Consider the following 25995-nt stretch of genomic DNA (forward strand, 5'->3'; position numbering starts at 1 on the left):
ACTGAAGAACAAAAGGACAGCAAGTTGTCTGTCCCCCTCCCCCAATTCCCCAATTTTTTATATATATGTAATGAAAGTAATAGGTTGGAAAAAAGGTGTAATGTGCAAAGATTAGTCAAAAGAAAACAGGCATGCTGTATTTACATTAGATAAAAATGTCTAGGGCCGGCCGAGTGGCTCAGTTTGTTAAGAGCTTGCTCAAGATTTTGAGCTCTGAGCAACAGCAGTTCAAGTCCCGGCCCAAGCTGAGCAGCCGCTGAGCTGCCAACAGGTGGCAGGATGGCTCAGCTAAAAAATAAAAATGTCTTCAGAGCAAAGAAAATTACCAGAGACAGAGAAGGACATTACATAATGATAAAAGGGTCAATCTACCAAGAAGACATAGCAATCCTAAATGTTTATGTACCAAACACCAGAGCTGCAAAATGTATGAAACAAAAACTGATAGAACTGAAAGGGGAATTGGACAAATCCACAATTATAACTGAAGACTTTTATAACGGTCTCTCAGCAACTGATAGAACTATTTGGCAGAAAATGAGCAAGAATACAGAAGAACTCAACACTATCAGCCAAAGGGTCTAATCTGCATTTACAGAAGACTTCATCCAATAACAGATACATATTCCTTTCATCTGCCCTTGGAACATAAACCAAAGTAGACCATATCTTTTACTATACAACAAAACGTAACTGTTTCAAAAGAATTGATCTCATATGGAATCTGTTCTCCGATCACAGTGAAATCAAACTAGAAATGAATAACAGAAAGACACCAGGAAAATCTCTAAACATTGAGAAACTAAACAATATACATACTTCCAAATGATCCATGGGTCAAATCAGAAATCTAAAGGTAGATAAGAAATACATAGAACTGAAAGAAAATAAAAATACATACCATAATTTGTGAGACACAGCTAAAGTCATAATGAGAGGATATTTATAGCACTAAATGCTTGCATTGGAAAATAGGAAAGGTCTCAAATCAATAATCTAACTTCCTATATCAAGAAACTAGACAAAGAAAGGCAAAATAAACCAAAAGCAAGCAAAGGAAGTAAATAACACAGACAAGAGCAAAAATCAATGGAAGTGTAAACAGGACAACAGTAGAGAAGATCAATAAAACATATAAAATCGAGTGCTTTGTAAAAACCAATAAAAATGATAAACCTCCAGTAAGACTGAAAGAAAAAAAATTTTTTTTCAGCAATTAAATAGAGGACAGTAATACAGACCCTGTAGATATCAAAAGAATAATAAGGGAATACTATGAACAACTATATACATTTACTTTGACAATTTACATGAAATGAACTACTTCCTTGAAAACCAAAAGCTACAACTCACCCAATATGAAACAGATACTTTGAGTAGACCTATAAGTATTAAAGCATTGAATTTAGAATTTAAAATAACCTGAAAAACAAATCTCTAGGTCCAAATATTTTCACTGAAGGATTCTGTCAAATACCATCTGTACAGTCTCTTCCAGAATATAGAAAAAGAAGAAACAATTCCCATTTCATTTTATGAAGCTAGTATTACTATCCTGATAACAAAACCAAAGCTAATACAAGAAAAGAAAACTACAGACCAATGTCTCTCATGAACTTAGAAGCAAATATCCTTAGAAAGAATTTTTCATAGAAAGAGGCCTTGAATGCACTTTGGATAGGCATCCCACCACCAGAGATAATATCAAGGATGTCTCTAAGACTCATGTTCTGCAGAGCATATATATTCCCCCCACACCACTGTCTCTTTGTAATACAGACTGTGTGCTACTAAAAATAATATTTCATTTAAGTTTTAAAATATGACACCAGGTCCAATATTTCGATGATCAACAAAGGTTTGAGACCAAACAAAATATCAAACTTACAAATTGTCCTCACTAGACAAAACTAGATTATCTTTAGAACCCTTTCTTGTAAACAAGTATATTCTTCTTTCTAATTGTGCTTCTTTATCACTGATCTTGATCTGTCTCTCCCTTTATTGTAGGGGATTTTACTGCTTCAGTGGTTTCTAGCCTTCCACAGTTTAGGAAAAGCAAGGCACTTGCCTTTCCATTTCTCACTGCCAGGGGTCCGGTGGGGAGGGTTAGAAAGTAGAATGGAAAAGAGGAGGGCAAAATCTATAAATTAAAGTCCAGTTGTGCTACAGCAGTGAGGAGAGAATAAGGAAAATCCACAGGAAGGGATACTATTTCTAGAATACTTTCCTGAACGCCCGTTATTCAATAGTAGTGTTTGATGGTCTGACCAAATTATAATGCAACCCTTATTTAATCAAAATATAACCAACTCTTGTGAAACAGGATTTTTATTTGAAACGTTCTCTTCTTAATTAAGGGAAGCATCCTAGCTAAAAGGTTTGTTAATGTTGCTCTCACACTCTTGATCTCCTCTCACCTGCAGAATATAGCGAATCTGCTGTTTTGTAAACTCTGACAATCCTTTAGGAATCAAGGATTCAATGTCTTCTGACTGTAAAAGAGAGGAATATCCATTGAACAGTTACACATTAGGATTTTAATCTTAGGGTCATCAGTCCACAGTCTTTTGTGCAACGGGCATATTTTTAGGGACATCAAAAGATTATTTCACTTTTTGGGTAATAGTTGCTACAAATTTCATTTCTAGCCTTATCAGTTCTTACTTAAAATTTTTTTTTTATTAGACTACATACATCACGGAAAGAACCCTGAATTTAAGGCATTTTAGGGAAAAGCTTTGGGCAACCATTCAGATGTTCCATTTCTATTTTTTAAAAAGAGCAATTTGAAAACAAAAGGATGACCTCTTAAATCCCATTAACACTTTATTTCAGTGTATCTTTCAACAACCTTCTGGAAGTTTTGCTGGGTGGCAGACATGACATTTTAGAGGTTGATTTTTTAAGCAATGAAAATTTGGGTAAATAAAATAAAATAAAGGGTTTATTGAGAATTTACATAAAGCTGTGGTGACTTTTGAAAGATTATGATGTTGCCACAGCAACACTGAGAAGCTTCAACTAATTTTACATGAGAATCTGAATTGAAGTCAGTACTGCCTAAATGCAATTTAGGGCTTACTGAATAATTGTAATGAATGCAGTATATGAATACATTGGAAACAAAGATAAAAATTAATACAAAAGAGGCCATTCTGCTTTCTTACTACATTGTAATCATTTATCTATTTGATGATTTATTCTATTAAAAGTAATTATTAACAAAATATGCATATATAATAGAATTAATATTTGAAAAGATACTTCAAGTTGCTGGCTATTTGTCATGGGACATACAAGGTTTCAAACCACATTAAAACTTAATCTGTTATTTATTAGTTAATCTAGATTTCAGTTTTATAAAGCAGTGTTATTCAATGATTTTTTAAATGATCTGATAAGCAAAGATAAATTAAACCATAAAGTGGCAGCTAATAAACATTTTTTTGTGTGAATGATTACTACATTTACAATTATTACTTTTATAACCATTACAAAGATATAAATGGTTATATAATTTTAGAGGCAAAATGATCATTATTTCTTTCACTGCCCTGTATTTTCTGTCTAATAAAGGTACCAAACTAAACAATATTATTAGTGCAAATATCAGAATCTACTTGATTATCAACAATGTTGGATTTTTAATAGTTTTACACTTACCTCATTTGTAGAATCAAAGTCCTGTTTGCTGCAAGAATGAAAAACATGATAACCTTAAGAAAATGTATACACTGATCATATATATAAGTGCTAGTGTTCTAATTATTTTATCTTACTTTTCAATATATCATAATAGTATCAATCCAATTTATAATCCAAATGGAAAAACTTTAAATAACTGAAATTGTACTTGATAAAAATAAAGATAATTTTCCCTGAAACTAGCTAATCTGTTAAAAAAAAATCCAAATAACAAACCAATAAAATATGCAGAATTGGTCGGTACCATCCATTAGCCCCAGTCCGTTTGTGGCTAGATGTAGAAGTCCTCAGTGCATGGCAATAAATGCTATCTGAGTGAATAAATGACAATAATAGTTGTTCTCTATTTCCATCTCCCTTTACTCCTTGTATTGATCCCTTTCAGTGCTGATTCTAGCTTCTCCCTACAGTATCTTCAAATTTTATCAAAATCAAAACTTGCAAGACAAGCCTGAGTAACTCATTCAATCTACACACGCTACAGAACATATGGCAGTGAGGAAGCTTAAAGTGTACTTGAATGTTTACATAGGAAAGTAGCCTTAAGCCATATGAACAAAATTCTAGTAGAATAATAGAATTTCCAGCATCAAAATGAAGGTTAGGCCATGAGGGCTGGAAGGCCCTTTGTGGAGCCACATGAGGTAGGCAAACGCTGCAAGAGAATTATTAGTGATTAAATCAGCCTGACACTTGCTTCTTTGGGGAATGCTGAAAGCTGGGAAGGATACAGTTCTAGTGTTGTCAGTGGCAACAGACAGGCTTTTATTTTTGCCTACTTACTCCCTTCTACCCTATAGTGGAAGAATTGGGCCCAAAATACACATGGTGAACATTCTTCTGAAACAAAAAAACCAGTACACATTTCTGACAGCAAGATGGAATATCTTAAAGTAAGATGGTCTTAGAAAGTCATAGATATATGATTGCTATGTCCTCAGTACAACAGAAAAGTATTTTAGTGATATAAGCTAGTACATTAGCTCCTACCTTTACCTTCTAAGTAAGTGCTTATGAGAAATACATTGCTTACAGAGCTAAAAGAGTCAATCACTATGAAAAACCTCCTGCATGCATTTATAAAAATATACAAGTTAACGTGAAGAAAGAACTGAAGATTCCATTTCCCAAGGCATAACTGCATATGTGCAATCATCTGTATGTATGCATGTGGCATTTCCTGTGTCACCCAAAATAGAAAACACAACGAAATATCTTCTACTTATTTAATGTTTTACTAAAGTAATTACATGCATATATAGGAAACTTAAACAATTTAAAAATAAGAATCACAATGAAGTTTTAGTAGTCTTGCATTACTGTTAACTGGAATTACCACTGTATTAATAGACCATTTATGTTTAAAATTCCAATTCCAATGCCAGTCTAGTACACATGTCCCTAGTCTCTTAGTTTTTTCCACAGATAAGAAAACAAAACAAAGAAACAAAACAAGGAACAATCAACAACACTTAATATTGGAATATTAAAAAGTAACCAGAATGGTTTCAAGAGACAACCTTCCTTAAATTTGACCCTGAAGCCCACTCATTGCTGAACTGCAATTTGTAAAGAAAAGATAAAGGGAGACGAAAGGGGTGGTGGGAGAGAGGCCAGAAAGCAGAGACAAAGAGAGCAGAGCTGGTAGCAGGAAAGGTCAGTATGGATTACATCTCCATTCAGCACTGGGAGTTGGTGGCTAGAATTATATTGGGAAAAAGAAAAAAACACATAGTGGCACCCATTATATATCATCTCATCTCCTAGGAAGGAAGGAATGTAATAAGAAAAAGAAAGAAAGAAACAAACAAAAGGGTGAAAGAGGGAAGGAATGAAGAGGAAGAAACTGACAGACAACCTTGTGACAAATAAACACCAAAAGTTTGAGACCCTCTCTGCCCTGGAGTGTTTACTAATGTGGAAACATGAGTTTTCTATTTTGTTTTTGGTATTTTTGCTACACTAAGAATTAAATTCAAAGCTTTGCAGTGCTTAACTACACATTTAGGTCATCCATACATCGTTATCAAGATGTCTAAATGAGAAGTTGTTATTTCAAAACCCCAGATTACACCTCTACCTGGATGACCATTATGAAATAATTTAACTTTCCTGCTCAGTTACCTTGTTTACTTCTAATTCATATGAGACTAGTAAATTTGGAATATATTTAACTCCCATTCTATAAAACTTTATTGAGTAGCGAATTTGTCAAGGCCATGTGCTCCGAACTGTTTTGGGACAATATAAAACATAAATATTATCTTGTCCTGTATTTCATATAAACAAAATTACTCCAAGGCAAAATTTGCACAATGTAAAATTGGTCTAAATATTGTGACTTAAAATTTGATGATTCAAAAAATTGATAATTTCTTTGTTATTAATATCTTAAAAAATTTGGAGGTACATATCTAGTATTGAAAGGTTAAGTGATTTGCCTAAGAAAGAAAGGTTCTCAGAGTATGGTCCCAGATTTTGCAACTTTTGTGGCCTTAGGTCAATGGTTCTCAAACTTGAGAATGTATCAGAGTCATCTGGAGGGCTTGTTGCTGGGCCCTATACCCAGAGTTTCTCATTTTGTTAGTTTCTTTCCAAGTTCTCACATGATGCTAATGTTGCTTGCAAGTACATGTCTTGAATCATTTACTGCTTATAACAAATCTTTGACATAAGTATTATTATTATAACCCCTATTTTATAGATGAAGAAACTGAGCTACAGAGAGGTTAAACAAGTTACTTGATATTACATATCTAGTATGTAAAAATAGCTGGAACATGAATCCAATATGTTAACTCTGGATCTAGAATCAGGGTCCTTAAGACTATGTCTCTATATGCTCTTTATTTACAATGTGATACTTTGATAGAAATATTCACAGGGCATGATTTTTTTTTTAACTGAGCCATTCTGCCACGTGTTGGCAGCTCAGCAGCAGCTCAGCTCGGGCTGGGAATTGAACCGGCGACCCTGTTGCTCAGAGCTTGCACTCTTGAGTGAGCTCTTAACCAACTGAGCTGCTCGGCTGGCCCAACAGGGCATGATTAATGAACAGAAGAGGAACACCTAGACCAAAATTAGTGTCTTGGGAAGGCTTTGCAGAAATGCTAAGTCATAGTTTATAGGTAAAAACTACATAAGAATGTTTGAATCTATCTCAAGCACTTGGTAGCTATGTGACCTTAAGTTAATTACTCTCTTTGAGTCTTCATTTGAAACTTTCTAGGGTTGCTATGTGAAGTAGATAATATAGACAAAGCACAGTGTCTGGCATATAGTAGACACTCAATAAGTAACTCATTAATCAGAGTGAGAGAAAAGATTTTAAGGTAGTGGCTTATGCAAATGAGTGAATGTGTGAAATACTTCTTTGGGTAATATTATAAAACAATGATGAAGGCTTAGCTGAAGATGGGGTCATGCATTTATAATAACCCCAATTCAAATGAATGGCTGTGCTTTGCTGTAACAGTGCTCAACTACATGGATGTAGCAGTAAAGAAAGCATTCATTCATTCAACAAATATTTACTGATGTTCCAGTCAAGATGGTAGAGTGGGTAAACACTCCTCAGTTCTTCCCATGGTTGCATCTAAATTACAACTAACTTATAAAACAATCAACCTGGAAACCATCTGAAGTCTAGCTGAACAGAAGTCCTATGACTAAAAAATATAAAAAAGAAGACACATTGAGACTGGTAGGAGCAGGGGAATCATGGAATAGGCTCCAAGCCCCCATGTGGTGGTTGAGAATCAGGAGGGATATCTCAGCCACAGAGGTTCCCCCAGAGAAGCGAGGAACCCATCCCCCACACCAGCCTCCCCAACCCAGTACAACTACTGGTACTGGGAAGAGGAGCACCCACAATATCTGGTTGTGAATAACTAGGGAGTCTGATGATCTGGGTGGGACAGAAGGCAGCAAGAAACCCAGGCGTCCTCTTAAAGGGCCCATGCACAGTCACTCACTCACAAGCACTCACCCTGGGCTCTGGCAGAGGGACGGTGATTTGGAGTGTGTTGGAGGGATGGGGGGGGTGCTGACTGAGGTGTGTGGCTTTGGGCGAGGGCTGGAGGACAGTTGCCATTTTCCCTGTCTGGAGTCTTCTTTCCATGCAGCTGGCAGGTGGCCACCATCTTTCTTGTGTTGAGCCTGCCCCCACATGGCCAAATCTTAATCTGAATTGGTCTAGTGAGCTCTGCTGAGACCCAGCCCCACCCAAATCCCCTAACATCTGAGGCACTTTCTTAGTCAGCAGCCAGCCCCACCTGCATTGCACTCTTTCTTGGAAAGCTATCAAAATCTGTGGGCCCAAGGTGGGAAAAGACTGCCTTTTGTGTGCTCTGAGACTTTTGCTGAGTAGCCCCAGGCTCAGCACTGGCACCAAACCAGAATCTATATTAACCAGGTGACCACAACTCTTGCCATTCTAGTGTTTCCCTGAGACCCTGCTGCACTCAACTTGCATACTGCATAAGGCTTTATCAGTGCCTGAACCTTAAGGGAGCCAGCAGGTGGCAGCAGGCCTCAGTGTGTTCTGGCCTTTTGGGAAGCTATCCCAGGCCAGGTACTGATGGCAGCTGCCCCCAGTTCACAGCGTAGCCTCTCACACACACCTCCAGGTTTAGCACAGGCAGCAAACAACAATGGATCACTTTGTACCTCCTACCAGGTACTCTCTGGCCAGTCACAGACAGTGGGTGACCTGAGCTGGCACTGGAGCCCCTCCCAAGAGGACCCAGAACCAACATACTTGAAGATTAGCTTCAGACCACAGCACAGCACTGTCCAATTAGCCACACATGCAACACACACAAAGGGAGGTCTCAATAGGCACCAGAGCCCTCTGGTGTGAATTCTACTCAGTGGGGTAAGCACCCTGCACAGCAGCCCATATGCTTTAGACATGGCCAAACCAGCTAATCAGTCTGAGGGTCAATTCTATCCACTGACATGCGAATAGCAATCAAGGTTCAACTACAACAGAGGGCACACACAACCCATACAAGAGACACTCCTGGAAAACTCAGAGCAAGTGACCAGGGAGACTGTGCCAGGGCCCCACAGGACTCCTACTACCTGAAGCCACCTGGCCAAGATGGGGAGACATAGGAGATATAACTAAATACATCAGTGGGGTACATGAAGGAGAAGAGAGAGCAAGGGATTGAGAACTTATTTGAAGAAATAATGACTGAAAACTTTCCTAACCTGGTGAAGGAAATAGACATATAAGCCCAGGAATTGCAGAGAGTCCCAAACAAGATTCACAGAGACCCACACCAAGATACATCATAATTAAAAGGCCAAAGGTTAAAGACAGAGGGAGGATCTTAAAAACACCAAGAGAGAAGCAGTTAGTTGCCTATAAGAGAGTTCCCATAAGGCTCTCAGCTGACTTCTGAACAGAGACTTTGCAGGAAAGAAGGGATAGACACAAACTTTTCAAGGTGATGAAAAACAAGTGCCTACAACCAAGATGACTCCACCCAGCAAGTCTATCCTTTAAAATTGAAGGAGGGATAAAGAGCTTCCCAGACAAAAATATAAAAATAAATAAATAAAAACTAAAGGAGTTCATTACCACCAAACAAATGTTACAACAAATGTTATAGGGACTTCTTTAAGAACAAGAAGAAAAAACCCCCCATAAATATAAATAGTGTAATGGCAATAACTACATACCTATCAATAATCAGTTTAAATATAAATAGATTAAATACTCCAATGAAAAGACATTGGGGAGCTGAATGGATAATAAAACAAGACCCATACATATGTTGTCTACAAGAGACTCACTTCAGATCAAGAGACACACACAGACTGAAAGTAAAGCGATGGAAAAATATATTTCATGCAAATGTAAACAATAAATAAGCTGGGGTAGTCAACTTGTATCAGACAAAATAAACGTTAAAACAAAGGCTATAATAAGAGACAATGAAGGACATTTCATAACGATAAAAGGCTTGATCCAACAAGAGGACATAACCCTTGTAAACATTTATGCACCCAACATAGGAGCACCAAAATCTATAAAGCAAACATTGACCAACATAAAGGGAGAAATCAACAGTAATACAGTCATAGTAGAGAACTTTAACACCCCATTGACAACAATGGATAAATCTTTCAGACAGAAAATCAACAAGGAAACAGCAGTTTTAAGTGACACATTAAAAGTCTCATGCTCTACCGACTGAGCTAGTCGAGCGGTTTAAGTGACACATTAGACGAGCTGGATTTAGTTGATACTTTTAGAGCATTTTACCCCAAAGCAGCAGAATATACATTCTTTTCAACTGTACATGGAACATTTTCCAAGACAGACCACATGTTAGGCTACAAAACAAGTCTCGATAAATTTAAGATTAAAATCATATCAAGTATCTTCTCCAACCACAATGGTATTACTCTAGAAATCAATTACAAAAAAAAACCCCTGAAAAACAACAAGCATGTGGAGGATAAATAGCATGGTTCTAAACAATGAATGGGTTAACAATGAGATCAAGGAAGAAATCAAGAGATACCTTGAGACAAACAAAACTGAAAACACAATGGATAAAATCTATAGGACACAGGGGAAACACTTCTAAGAAGAAAATTCACAGCAATGCAGGCCTACCTCAGGAAACAAGAAAAATCTCAATAATCTAATCTCGCACTTAAAAGAACTAGGAAAAGAAAAACAATTACAGTCCAAAGTGAGTAGAAAGAAGGAAATAATAAAGATCAGAGTGGAAATAAATGAAATAGAGGCTAAGAGTACAATACAAAAGATCAATGAAACCAAGAGGTGGTTCTTTGAAAAGATAAATGCATTTGATAAACCCTTATCCAGACTCATCAAAAGTGTGTGTGTGTGTGTGTGTGTGTGTGTGTGTGTGTGTGAGAGAGAGAGAGAGAGAGAGAGAGAGAGAGAGAGAGAGAGAGAGAAGATAGGACCCAAATCCCAAATAAATAAAATCAGAAACAAAAAAGAAGTGACAACTGACACCACAGAAATACAAATAATTATAAGAAAATGCTATGAGTAATTATATGCCAACAAATTGGGTGATATGGAAGAAGTGGATGAATTGCTAGAAACATCCAACCTTCCAAGATAGAGTCAAGAAGAGAAAATCTGAACAGACTATTACTAACGAAATAGAATCAGTAATAAAAAAACTTCCAACAAACAAAAGCCCTGAATTGGATGGCTGTAGAGGTCAATTTTACCAAATATGCAAAGAATAATTAACATGCATCCTTCTCAAAATATTCCAAAAATTTCCAAAGTAAGGAGGCTCCCAAAATAATTTTATGAGGTGAAAATTACTCTGATTTCAAAATCAGACACAGAAGTTACAACAACAAAAAAAGACTATAGACCAATATCCTTGATGAACATTGATTCAGCAATCCTCAACAAAGTTTTAGAAAATCAAATTCAGCAATACATTCAATAGATCATCCACCATGATCAAGATTTATTCTCGGGATGCAAAGTGGGCTCAGTACCCACACATCAATGAATGTGATACACCACATAAAGAAAATGAAGGATAAAAATCATATGATCATATCAATAGATGCAGAAAAAGGTTTTGACAAAATTTACCATCCATTTATTATAAAAAGTCTTACAAAAGTTGGAAGAGAGGGCACACACCTCAACATAATAAAGGTCATATATATCAACCCCACAGCTAACATCATACTCAACAAGGAAAAACTAAAAGTGATTTCCTTAAGATCAGGAACAAAACAAGGATGTGCATTTTTACCACTTTTATTCAACACAATATTGGGAGTCCTAGCCACAGCAATCAGAGAAGAAAAACAAAGAAAATACACCCAAGTTAGAAAGGAAGGAGTAAAATTGTTATTATTTTCCAATGACATATTATATGAGAACCATATGATTTTACAAAAAAAACTATTAGAACTGATAAATGGATTCAGTCAAGTAGCAGAATACAAAATTAGTATTCAGAAATCAGTTGCATTTTTATACACAAATAAACTATCAGAAAGAGAAATTAAGAAAACAATCCCATTACAATTGCATCAAAAATACCTAGGAATAAATTTAATCAAGGAAGTCAAAGACCTTCACTCAGAAAATTATAAAACATTGAAGAAAGAAATCGAATAAGATAGAAGTAAATGGAAACATATACCATACACATGGATAGAAAGAATTGACATTGTTAAAATTTCTATACTGCCCAAAGCAATCTATAGATTTAATGCAATCTCTATCAAAACACAAATGGCATTTTCACCGAAATAGAAGAAATAATCCTAAAAGTTATATGGAACCATAAAAGACCGCAAATAGCCACAGCAATCTTGAGAAAGAAGAACAAAGTTGGAGATATAATGCTACAAGATATCAAACTATAGTACAAAGCTATAGTAATCAAAATAGCATGGTAGTGGCATTAGAACAGACACATAGATCAATGGAACAGAATAGAGAGTGTAGACATAAACCCCTGCTTATATGGTCTGTTAATCTACGATAAAGGAGGCAAGAATATATAATGTGGTAAAGACAGTTTCTTCAATAAATTGTGCTGAGAAAACTGGACTGATACATTAAAAAATATGAAACTATACCACCTTCTTCCACCGTATACAAGAATAAATTCAAAATGGATTAAAGACTTAAATGTAAGATCTGATGCCATAAAACTCCTAGAAGAAAACATAGGCAGTAAACTCTCTAACATTGATCTTAGTTATATTTTTTTCTGATATATCTCCTCAAGCAAGAAAAACAAAAGAAAAAAGTAAACAAATGAAATTACATCAAACTAAACAGTTTTTGCACAGCAAAGGAAACCATCAACAAAATGAAAAGACGACCTACCGAATGGGATAAGATATTCGTCAATGACACATCTGGTAAGTTGTTAATATTCAAAATTTAGAAACAACGCATACAACTCAACACCAAAAAAGCAAACAATCCAATTAAAAATTAGGCAGAGGATCTAAATAAACGTTTCACCAAAGAGGACATACAGATGGCCAATAGGCATATGAAAAGAAGCTTGATGTCACTAGTCATCAGAGAAATGCGAATTACAACCACAATGAGATAACTCCTCACTCCTGTAGAATGGCTATCATTAATAAATCAACAAACAACAAGTGCTGGCAAGGATGTGGAGAAAAGGGAACCCTGCTGCACTGTTGGTGGGATTGCAAATTGGTGCATTCACTATGGAAAACAGTATGGAGGTTCCTCGAAAAATTAAAAATAGAACTACCTTATGACCCAGTTATTCCACTCCTGGGCATTTATCCGAAGAAATCCAAAACAGTAATTTAAAAATATATATGGGGCCAGCAGAGTGGCACGTTGGTTAAGAGCTGGCTTGGGAAGCCAGCTCTGAGCAGCAGGGCCCAGGTTTGGATTCCACATGAGGGCCAATGACACTGCGCCCTGGACAGCTAAGATGGTGAACAACAGCTCGACCTGGAGCTGGGCTGCCATGAGTCACCGGCTACGGCGTAGGCTGCAGCCCCTACTGCAGTGGGCTGCCAGAAGCTACCATGAGTGGCTGACAGCCAGTGTGAGCGGCCAGCAGCTGGTGTGAGCTGCCAAGAGCCGCCGTGAGCGGCCGTCCAGAGGCCGGCGACCGATCTGCCTCACCCGGGAAGAGCATAATGATAATACCAACATGGGCCAGTGAAGCAATGTCCTCCACAACTAGGCTGAAGAACAAAAGTACAGCAACTTCTCTGTTCCCCTTCCCTGATTCCCCAACGGTGTTCCCTTTCCCCAATTCCCCCAATAAAATCTTAAAAAAAAATATATATATATATATATATATATATATATTATATATATATCCCTGTATTCACTGCAGTACTGCTTACAATAACCAAGATATGGAGACAACTGAAATGCCCATCAATAGATGATTGGAGATATATTACCCTGACTAAAAAAAGAATAAAATCTTACTGTTTGGGACAACACCAATGGACCTAGAGGATATTATGCTAAGTGAAGTAAGTCAGACAGGAAAGGACAAATACCATATAATTTCACTTATATGTGGAAACTAAAGAACAAAATAAATGAATAAACAAAACAGAAACAGACTTATAGATACAGAGCATAAACTGATGGTTGCCAGCTGGAGGTGTTTTGGGGGGCTGCGTGAATAAGTTGAAGGGATTAAAAAGTACAAATAGGTAGTTATGAAATAGTCACAGAGATGTAAAATACAGCACAAGGAATATAGTCAATAATATTGTAGTAACTTTGTATGGTGCTGGGTGGGTACTAGACTTATGGGGGGGATCACTTTGCAAATTATATGTCTAACCACTATGCTGTACAACTGAAACTAATATAAAATTATACTGAATTTCAACTGTAATTGAAAAATAAAAATTAATTAAATATATTTATTAAGCACCACACTAAACCAGTCACTATGCTAAGCACCAAAAAAAACAGGGTAAATAAAACAACAGCCCTCATTAAACCCTCTGAACTCTAGGGGTAGTGGTGGTTGGGTACTGGATGGAGGAGATGGTGATAAAAAGAATAAGCAAATCAGAGAGCTAGATTAATCCAGTGTTGGGATTTTGCTAAGTAGGAGGGACAATATGATAAGGAGGCAAGGCAGTTGTGGGTGATGATAAGAGAATGATTGCAGTCATGAATATAAAAGCAACAAAAAGCAGGGACGATGGAGGTGATAAATGGAAGAAAAAGATGTAATAAATGAAGAAAAAAGAGATGGACAACAGATTCAAGATCTCTAAGAAGTACAAGAATCTAGTTAGTGAGACTGAACTAGAAAAATACTCTACTGACTTTCTCCTCAGATTTTTTGGAGCTTTACTAGATTTTCTCTGATAGATGACCACATATGTAATGTGACTATGTAGTAGAAGGCAACATTTGGGGTGTGGCTTATGGAATTTATTTCATGACATAATATGCTATCATCTACTCATGAACAATTGATTAATTGTTTATTTGTATACATATATTCATATATATTATTTATTATATATTATTGTATAACATATTTATATTACTTTTAGATCTTTATGTAATTTATTTTAATATATGTAATATAATACTGAAATAATATATAACATTTACAATATGCAGCACTTAATGTATATTGAACTCTGGCCTTCATTGAACACATATCACTGGATGATAAACAGTAATGTGTTAGAAATGGGATTCTATTTTATATCATCTGTGTAATATCTTAAAAAAAGTCATAGTACATCATGCATTTTTTGAGCTCCTTGCTCAAGAAGCTGCATTTGCCAGCAAAATACATTACAAAAGATAGTATACAGAATTCTTTACTGATCTTTATAGGGCTGGTGAAAGTTCTTTGTTGATTTTCATAAAGTACATTAACACTTAAAATGTAGTTGTGCTATTTCCCCATTAAAAGTGCTAGAGTTTTGTTGTAAATTTAAAATTGCTCTAAAAATAAAGTCTATTTAAAAATGCTACAGTATTACTGTAAAATGTTTGGTAGCTATAACATCAAGGCAAATTATATTTATCGTACCTTCCTCCAATTCTCTGCAAATGATCTAATAAGCAATGGTATAGATCCGTATTTTTACGGCTTAGATCGGCAAGTAATTCTCCAAAATATTTGGGGTCCAATTTTTCAGGGCCATCATCCTGAATTATCACCTGAGGAAAACATCAATCAATGTTATCAACAACATTAAGTGTTTCTAAATTCACAGTTTTGATGTGAAATGAAAAAACTGAAATAACTTATTAATATGAGTAACTCATGACAAAGTCACCAAATGAATTAAGCAGCTAAATTTTATTTGCATTTGGGGTTTACATTTTTCAATGTGGGAGCAATTTAAAGAAAAAGCAACATTGCAATAACTTTTTAAATTTCATTTCATTCAAGTCTAAGTAAGTCAAAATCTCTGACTAGCCCATTATCACATGGCTTACCCATCTGTCCCCTGTTGGAAAAGAAAATGTGAATTATTTTAATTATACTGACTATAGAAAAATAATTTAATTTGGACTTGTGCCTTCTCAGTGAAAGTCAGCTTGATTTATTATAATAGTATATCTTAAAGTTAGATTAAATAAACCTTCCCAATTCAATGTGCTTTTATGTATTTCTTGTTGGATTCCCTCCACTTATTATTTGGACTAAATATCCAGTCAATCTGACATGGGAAAATATAGCTCAAGGCCAAATGCAGAAAATTTTTATACCTCAGAGATATTTGAAATCATAAACACATTACTATGAATGATGTTCTAAATAAGACCTATTTTATAGGTTTCACATTCTTTGGTACTAGTCTGTTCAATATTGTTGACCACCTTGCCTTGCATCTCCTAAACAACACTAGCTGGAGGTCAAAAACTTAGGTTGCATTCTATACCCTCTTTGATATTGCATGTGTGACCTAAGGTGCCCTATAAACACCTATTCCTAAATATATATTCATCCATATATATTTTTTTTCATCCATATATATATATTTTTATCCATTTATATACATCCATATATATTCATTCATATATATGTACATATATATATATATATATATATATATATATTGATGACTAATACTTTCTTTTTAACCTGTCCTCTGAACACAGACCCTAAAAATCATGTATGCTAAGGCAAATGGAAGGGCTGCAAAGTAAGCAAAGATGAGCTTTCATAATCAGGTCTTTGATATGATAGTCCATTTATAAAATACAGAAAATGGAAAAAACATTCAACACACAATATAGTACCATCATGTTTTTATTAAGATACATTTTTTCTTCTCATTTTAAAATGTCTGGATGAAAAAACCACAATGCTACCTCGTCCATCTACACTTTCAAGTTGCTTTCTTAGAGAAGTAGTGATTGCTTCCTCAACAGGGTAAAGTCTTCTATATGAAGGCATAAATAAATGGATAAATGGGTAGAGTCACTATTATCATATAGTATGCTTAAATACCATAGAATTAATAAGTTGTGTGTATTCAATGTAAAACATTTAAATGCTTATATGAAAATAGTAACACATTCTATTTCCCACCATGTACTCTGTTCAAGCCAGAGTAGATTTCACTCTCCTGGGCACACATCATGTTATTCCTACCTCTGGTCTTAACTCACATTTTTCACTGCTTTGAATACACTCTGTCATACACTCTGTGTATCCATATCTCACTCATCCTTCGAAATCCATCTCAAGATCTACTACCACCATGAAAACTGAAACTATGCTAGTCAACAAGCTAATTCAATTTGGCTCTTTGTGCTCAATTATCTTCAATTGTTTTCAACTTATTTTACATATGTAAATCTTGTTCTCTCAGCACCCTCTCGGTACCTAAAATAAATAAGCAAACTTAAGGGTAAAGAATAAAAATTGGTAGTTACAAAATAGTCATGGGGATGTAAAGTAAAGCACAGGGAGTATAATCAATAATATGGTAATAACTATGTATAGAGCCAGGTGGTACTAGTTAGGGGGATCACTTCCTAAATTATATAAATGCCTAACCACTATGCTATACACTTGAAACTAATATAAATAATATCGAATGTCAACTCTAATTGAAAAATGTAAAAAGGGGGGAAAATTAATAATATTGTGATAGCATGGTACAGTGTCAGATGATTGTTGGACTTATGGTGATTACTTCTTTAGCATAAGGAATATAATCAATAATGTATTAATAACTCTGTATAGTGCTAGGTGGGTACTGTTGAATAACTATGATGTGCACCTGAAACTAATATAATATTTGTATGTTAGCTATATTTAATAAAAATATTTTTTAAAGATACAAAAAAAGAGTAAATAATGAGTCATACTTTTTGGTATATCCCATAGTATCTAGCACAGTATTGATTGAACACCTTATCATTGCTCAGTAAGTACTTGTTGAATTGAAAGAAGTCATCTACTTGGTTAGAAGTGACCAAAAATGCCAGCTGATTCTGGAAATAGTTGTTTCTGTTTTTGTTTTGTTTTGTTTTTCTTTTTTACTGGTTTCTCTTTTTTAAATTAAAGTTTATTGGGGTGACAATTGTTAGCAAAAGAAGTTGTGGTATATATACACAATGGAATACTATCTGCCAGAAGATGAAATAGTGCCATTTGTGACAACATAGATGGATCTTGAGATTATAATGATAAGCAAAATAAGTCAGACAGAAAAAGTGTTTTGTCTCTTAAAGCAGCTAACCAAGAATGATTTAAAAAGCCAAATAGATCATAGGCTTAAAAACATGGTTTCAAATATTTTAAGAGTCAAGATTAACTGGATAAGAGGAACATCTAGCTCTCATGTCAGTGTCGTTCCACTGATCTTCAGTTTATTTCATTGCTGTAGCTAGCCAAGTAGATAACCCCTTCCTGCCTCCTCTCTCTCTCTCTCTCTCTCTCTCTCTCTCTCTCTCTCTCTCTCTCCCCCCTACATAAGTATGTTTAATGGCATTGCTTTTCTTGGTTTTCCATGCAGGATTTACAATCACATATTAATCCAGATTCCTGAGGCACTGTTTCTTAAAATTAGAATGGATATACAGAATACAGAAAACAGATTAGCATATTCAGAAATTAGTTGTTTGTTTGACCCTGTCGTATTACTCATAAGGTAATTCTATGGCAAAATTATCCCCACACCTTCCAGTCTTCACCATTTTTATCTAGAGGGAATAATAAACTAGGCAAAGCCACAAATGAAGCATTCCCTATNTTAACTGGATAAGAGGAACATCTAGCTCTCATGTCAGTGTCGTTCCACTGATCTTCAGTTTATTTCATTGCTGTAGCTAGCCAAGTAGATAACCCTTTCCTGCCTCCTCTCTCTCTCTCTCTCTCTCTCTCTCTCTCTCTCTGTGTCCCTTCTAAAACTGTAACTTTCTAAAGTAGAAGAGGGCATTTCTTTAGCCAGGGATACTCAAGTACTGAGATCCCTTTACAATATCCAAACAACTAATTTAATATGTTTAGTATTTTGTATATTTTTCACTCTTAACTGATTATAATCCCCTCATAATACAATGAAAATCATGTTTTTATTTCTTTCCAGTTTGATTCATTTGACAGAATAATTTCAGTTTCAAATTGTCTTAAAATATTATTTCTTTTTTAAAAAAATTTCACAGACAGCTTCCTGTCATTGCACTGCACAGCAGTAGATCTTTTAAGTGCATAAGTCTTTACCACATGAATCTTTAGTGCCGCTACTAAAAGTTTTGTTCATATGATTTCTATGTGGTGGATTTAGGTGCTCACGTGAAGAGTCACACAGTTCAGGACAAGGAATGATTTACATTAACATTGTGTCTGTGTTCATACCTAGAAAGAGATGTTAAAAGTTACCAATCATATTGAGTTGATAAGATTTTATTTTGAGAAATTATAATAATAACTAATATTTATTTAGCCCTTACTATGTGCCTGGCATTATACTATGAACTTTATGTAAAGATTAAATGAAGGAATGCTGCCTTGTAACCACTACACAATATTGCCTTCTGAGATGACCTCTTCTGTTTGCTTTCTTGGTTACTTTGGAATTATACTGTTCCTAACTGCATTATTTTGGAGGTTAGTTGGGCTAGGACTTGAAACAGTAAAAAGTTTGATTTTCTTAGTGTGAAACTATGTAAAATATGCCTGAAGTTCAGGCAATACATTTTAATCAGCTAGAGAAAATGCAAGAGCATTAGAATTGAAGAATGGGTCCTTTTGTCAAAAAGAGGTGAAAAAGCAGGAAGTAAAATTTTACTCCTTTGTGTATATAGTCTTTCTCAGTTTTGTATAGTGTACAATTTAAAATAACATTTGAATAACACTCAGTAAAAATGTAAACCCAATTGGGTTCAAAAGTTTGGAGGGGATAGGACAGACAGAAGTCAGATTTTTATCTACCGTTATGACCTTGACAGGACTATACTCAACAATAAGATGAAATTTCCTAATTATAAACTGTGGTGTGCCAGTTAGCAATATTTCCTATTTACTAAATCAGAGGTCTTTAGAGCTTGTTCATTTTATTGTAACTGTAGGTGTGTTTTGACATCTTTTAGATTTGGCTCAAAGCCATGTTCTTGTTGCCTTAAAAAGGCCAAGATAGGGAGCCTCCCAAGGAAACATGGGTTTTGGGTCTGAATAATGGTAGAATGCCAGTAGCTTTAATGGATGGAGATTTTCACTCTCTGAAATTGTTGAGTTGATAGGATACTTGAGATATACCTGTACCCCATATCTACTCTTCTGCTTGATGAATGAGAGCTATCTCGAATGTCAATCTTGGATAATAGCTTTAGCTTTTTATATACAAACAGAGCAGGAATACAAACTGTGCTGAGGAATAGTTGTTCCCAGGTACACAAAATATGATATTTCTCCAAAAAATTATTAAAGATTCTTTAGCATGCATTAATCAAGTTCCTTTAGTCAGTTCACTGTTTGGCTATAATAATGGCCAAGCTGTCCAACTCCTTGTCTCTGACTGCAGGTAAAGAAAAAAATAGCCTTTAATTAAATTGCTGCCACAAACCCAAGGCAAGGCACCAATGTTGAGGTGTGAAACCAGAGGCAAATTAGTGATTTTTTTTCCAGGAAATTTGTAGAAAGGAAGTATCTTCTAAAGGGAAATCATGGGCTTGACCTCACTACTGCCTTGGAAGTTCATGCCCTGGTTCCAGGTTGGGGTTTTGTTTCTTATTTTTGGCCTATGAGATTCTAAGAGTAGAATTCATTTCCACTCGGTAAATGGCTTAAGTGTATGTATTTTTCACCTATTTGGAAGAGTTGTTTAGCAGATTAAAAAGTGCTTAAAATGCCATGTTATATAAAAGGGATTATACATAAATGCCTAACCCTCTAAAAGGTTATGAACATGTTAACAAAGTCGTCTTTGCTTAGACTTCAGTGGGTAGTAAGTTTTTGCTACATGGCAATGAAAATATCACTATTAATAAAAGGTTACAATGTATAGATTATTATCCTGCAAAGTTTATAACAATACAGTAACATTTGTAAATAAATACGGTTATTGCTTCATTTGTTTTGATTTCAGATATTTAATAGCTGTCAGACTGTTTGAAACCATAGTTAATCCAATGAACATTAATCCCTGTGAAATTAAATGAATTTTAGGTACGTCACTTGGCTGATAGGGTAAAAAGAAAAAATTGGTGTCTTCCTATTTTGTACCACATGAAGAAATATGAGCAAGAGAAAAAGTGTCAGAATTTTAGGTTCTGAAAATCCTCACTGCTATTTTAATCTCCATGGACATTTTTGTGAAGAAATGTTGCATTATACAGTACCTGGTACATGGAAGATTTTCTTTTTTTAGCTTGTATTTTTTATTATTAATTAAATTTATTGGGGTGACAATGGTTAGTAAAATTACATAGGTTAAAGTGTACAACTCTGTAATACATCACCTATGTATCACTTCATGTGTTCTCCACCTAGAGTCAGTTCTCCTTCCAACACCATATATTTGATTTTCAATAAATGCTATCACTGAATTGAAATGTACTCTACAACAATCACAATTCTAAAATGAAGACTTCACTCCTAACAACAGTTCTGTACTTGAAATAAAGGCCTAATTTGATTTTCTGTGTGAGCAAACCTAGGCACCAAGGTGCTGCAGTAAAGAAAGAATGGAAATTGGAGACAAAACTGGAGCTCCCACTTCCTAGTTGTACATTAAGTATATCTCCTAAACACTCTGAACCTCAGTTTCATCAACTGTAAAATGTAGGTATTTTAGTACCTACTTTATAAAGTTGTTGGATGTATCACATTTTTTTTTTGGTAAATGTTAAACCATACAAATAATGTTGTTGTTTTTTTAACTTAAGGCATATGGTGAATTGACTGTTGGAATAATGATAGAAGGACATTTAAAAGATTGGTACCAAAGTCTATGAGGGCTGAAGATGTAGTAGAAATAAGGAAATTGAGGGTGATGAAGAACCATGAGGACAGAGTGTGGGAAAAATCACTGATATGAGTGGTGAAATTCTCATGATTCCAGGACAAGGGTCAGTGGGAAATGGAGAGAAGATTGTAATCCTGCCAATGAAACTGTGAAAGGATGGTGAGAGTGACTAGAAGGTCAGTAGATAGTGATAATACACGCCAAGAGGGGTGGTGTATATGGATTGCAGGGTTTTAAAGAGAGATGATTAAACAACAAAACCCAGAACACTTGACTATATAAAATTGTATTGAAAAAAGAATTAGCAATGCATACATAGAACACCAAACAAATGAAAAAATTAGGGAAATATTAACACTGGCAAAAATAGTTGTACTAATAAAAAAAGCAAAACAGTATAAAAATTGAGGCAGCAGTAAATATTTTAATAGCAATAATAATATAAATACTGAATTCTGATTTAGTAAAAAATGGGGTTTTATAGAACTAAATCCTATGTACTAGAATTATCAAGAGATAATATACATCAATAAATCACGAAACAGCAGTATAAGTATAGTCTTACTATTTAGCTATATGGAGGTAAATACCAGAAGAACAAGCTAAGTGTTGAAAATGATTGCCTCTGGGGATCAGTTGTGAGTGAAGAGGGTTGGAACAGGAAATTACTGTTTGTTATACACCTTTTAGTACTATCTGACCTTTTAAGCTATATACATACACATATATGTATACATATATATACGCATTGCTTTAATCAAAAAAATAAAAACCTTAAGTTTATTTTTTATATATTTTTAAACTTTTTAATTAAAGTTTATTGGGCTGACAGTTGTTAGATTAAAGAAGTTGTGGTATATATACACAATGGAATACTATTCTGCCATAAGAAAAGATGAAATAGTGCCATTTGCGACAAGATGGATGGATCTTGAGATTATAATGCTAAACGAAATAAGTTAGAAAAAGTCAGAACCATATGATTGCACTGATATGTGGGATATAAAACTGAAAACACTAAAAGAACAAGAAAAACAAATGAAAAAATAAAACTCATAGACACAGACAATAGTTTGGTGGTTACCAGAGGGTAAGGGGGAAGGGGTGGTAGATGAGGGTAAAGGGGATCAAATATATGGTGATGGAAAGAGAACTGACTCTGGGTGGTGAACACACAATGTGTTATATAGATGATGTATTACAGAATTGTACACCTGAAATCTGCATAATTTTGCTAACAAGTGTCACCCCAATAAACTTTAATTTTTAAAAAAACTTTTTAAAAGATCAAATAAAAATTCCTGTTTTCCATAAAACAGGAGTTCAAAAGGGCACCAGAGCAAGAGATAGGAAAAGATGGGCCCCAAACAGATACAGATTAAATTTTTGGAAGGAATAGCAGGGGATAGAGGTTTGCACAAAAGACACTCATTTTCAATAATGGGGCTGAAAAAGGCAATGAATATGGAGAGGGGCCTGGGCCACATATTAATAAGTAAGGGAATAGGCAGAATTGCTGAGTTTATTGAGATAACCAGCCCAGAGAGTCCATCATTAGTGAAGGGCTTATGTTAAATAAACACTGTAGCAAGCTTCCTGAATACTTGCCAGTAAAAGCACCTGACACTAAGATCTATGCTGTCTTGATGTTGACAAAAATTGAATTTTTAAATGACAGAAAAAAGGCATTGCAATTTGGAATGTTTTCCTTTGGCAATAGCACTATTCAAGTGAGCAGGACTGTTCATTTCATGTTTTCCCATGACTCCAAAAGGTCTTTTGGAAGCCTCAAGCAAAGTGGAAAAGAGTTGCACATACAATATACATAATTATTTGAGTCTTTCTTATAAACACCACCTGTATGGCAACTTGTAGAATGAGTTCAGCTGAGCTTTTCCCTGTCACTAACATATGTGAATTTATCTGTTCCTTGCTAACAGCAGGGAAATGATCACAGCATGTTATTCTTAATGTCCCCAGGAAGGAAACGTGATCAGTGATGTTTTGAATTTGAAATCAAAATGATGATTTTTCTAGGGAGGATCATGGAAAACACACATAAATTAGCTTTATAAAAAATATTCTGAAACCAGGTTTTTGGATACCTGATTTTCAAAAAGATTTTAATAACTTTTGCTTTGTGGGAAGCACTTTAGTTTCATTTAAAAATATCATTACAATGGGAACTAATTTCCTATATTGATGATTTGAAAGATTTGGGGCTTGGGGTTGGGGGAGGATTTAGGTAGAGAACTGAACATTCATTTGAGCACCTACTATGTGCTTGGCACTAAGCTAGGTACTTTACATATTTTATCTCATTTAATCCTATTGTAGATACACTGCACATTAAGTGTGATTCTCCTTTGATAGATGGGGAAACTGAGGTTCAATTAAGTCAATCACCTAAAATCATACAACTCAGCAGAATCAGGTTTTATGAACCCAGATAACTGAATTGAAAGTCTATGATCTTTCCACCTAATTATGTTACCTCCAATTACAGTTTAACTCTAAACACAAACTAAAAATGGGCCAATCTTTACTTTTAAAAGAGCCTAACTTACTTCTGCTCTATTACTCTTTAAAAAGACTCTTCCAGGGCCGGCCGAGTGGCTTGTTGGTTAAGAGCTGGCTTGGGAGCGCGAGCTCTGAGCAGCAGGGCCAATGGTTTGGATTCCACATGGGCTAGTGACACTGCTCTCTACAGCTAAGATGGTGAACAACAGCTCAACCTGGAGCTGGGCTGCCGTGAGTCGCCGGCGATGGCATAGGCTGCAATGGGGCTGCAGTGGGCTGCCGTGAGATACTGTGAGCGACCGTCCAATGGCTGGCGACCGATCTGCCTCAGCTGGAAAGAGCGCAAAGATCACAATACCAACATGGGCCAGTGAAGCAACGTCCTCCACAACTAGACTGAAGAAGAAAAGGACAGCAACTTGTCTGTTCTCCTTCCCCGATTCCCCAATGCTGTTCCCTCCCCTAATTCCCCAATAAAATATTTTAAACAAAAGATTCTTCCACCATGTGGAAGAGACATTTAAACACCAAAGGCGCTAAGTGAGAGAATTCATTCCCTGCCCTACTTGGTCCATGAGATCTGAACAACCAGGTTACCCCATCTTCACTCTGATCAGGAATGGATCCAATCCCATGTAATCCGTATAAGTGGAATTCCTAGCTCTTAGCTTCCCAGGGCACTATTCTATTTTCAGCAGTACTTCAACTTTATTTTCATAAAATATTGAAAAACCAGAAAAAATTACCCATACAAAAAGCTTCCAGTAATAAGGCTAAATCAGAATCTCAAACTGAAGTATGAATGACAAAATTAAAAGTACTATATCAGTTACTTAACTTTGGTCATTTTCTAAATAGACAATATCTAGTCTGGTCAAATATATTATTAGTTGTACTGAGTTGGACTGATCTAGTGAAAGGATATCATAGCATTACCATTGCCAGTGCACAAGATTCTTAATCTTATATTATTCCCATCTCTGATAATTATTCCTCACTCTCTTCCTACTGTCATTATTCTAGTTTCAGTTTCACACCTAAACTACTGAAATAGCTTCTAATAATCTTCTCTCTGCAAATTCTCCATGGCATTTTTTCATGTTGTAAACTTTATAACATGAAACGCTTTTTTTTAAAATTAAAGTTTATTGGGGTGACAATGGTTAGTAAAGTTACATAGGTTTCAAGTGTACACTTCTGTAATACATCATCTATATTCCATCACCATAGATTTGATCCCGTTTACCTTCAACTACCACCCTCCCCCGCCTTACCCTCTGGTAACCACTAAACTATTGTCTACTCATATGTTTATGAGTTTTTGTTTCTTTGTTTGTCTTGTTCCTTTCTTGTTTTCAGTTTTATGTCACACATATCAGTGAAATCATATGGTTCTCAACTTTTCCTGTCTGAAGGACTTTAAACATATATTTTCATTTAGTCTTTACATCAACCCTCTGAGATAGACATTACTACCTAAATTTAATAGATGAGCATGTTTCTGAGAAATTTAGTGTTTATTAAGAACACACAGCTCGAAGGCGACAGAGCTAGATTTTGGACCCAGGTCTTTCAACCCTGAAGCTAGTCCACCTTATGTTACATCACTAATACTTCCCCACTGACAGACTCTTAATCCAGTGCTGTATTTATGTTTACACTATTGATCAAGGACTCTCCACATTACTGACTCAACTTCAAGAGGGAGCTCGCAATAAACTCTGGAGTCAGGCCAGGTATGTATGAATCCTGGCTCCATCACATGCTATCTGTGCAAGCTTATGCAAATAACTTAACCCCTTTAAACTT

The 25995-nt window shown here is 35.4% G+C and overlaps 1 protein-coding gene across 3 annotated transcripts in view; it reads right to left on the reverse strand.

Annotated features, from left to right (window-relative positions):
• Positions 1 to 25995, reverse strand: part of POF1B (POF1B actin binding protein) — a 92581-nt gene that overhangs the window by 31474 nt on the left and 35112 nt on the right. For all 3 annotated transcript variants that reach the window (XM_019631689.1, XM_019631687.1, XM_019631688.1), the window contains exons 7-9: positions 15270 to 15400; positions 3667 to 3694; positions 2421 to 2495 (exon numbers count right to left, since the gene is read on the reverse strand). In XM_019631689.1, coding sequence (XP_019487234.1) covers positions 2421 to 2495; positions 3667 to 3694; positions 15270 to 15400 — 234 coding nt within the window. The remainder of the gene's footprint in view (positions 1 to 2420; positions 2496 to 3666; positions 3695 to 15269; positions 15401 to 25995) is intronic.

Source organism: Hipposideros armiger, unplaced genomic scaffold, assembly GCF_001890085.2.
Source record: "Hipposideros armiger isolate ML-2016 unplaced genomic scaffold, ASM189008v1 scaffold_1037, whole genome shotgun sequence".
NCBI lineage: Eukaryota > Metazoa > Chordata > Mammalia > Chiroptera > Hipposideridae > Hipposideros > Hipposideros armiger.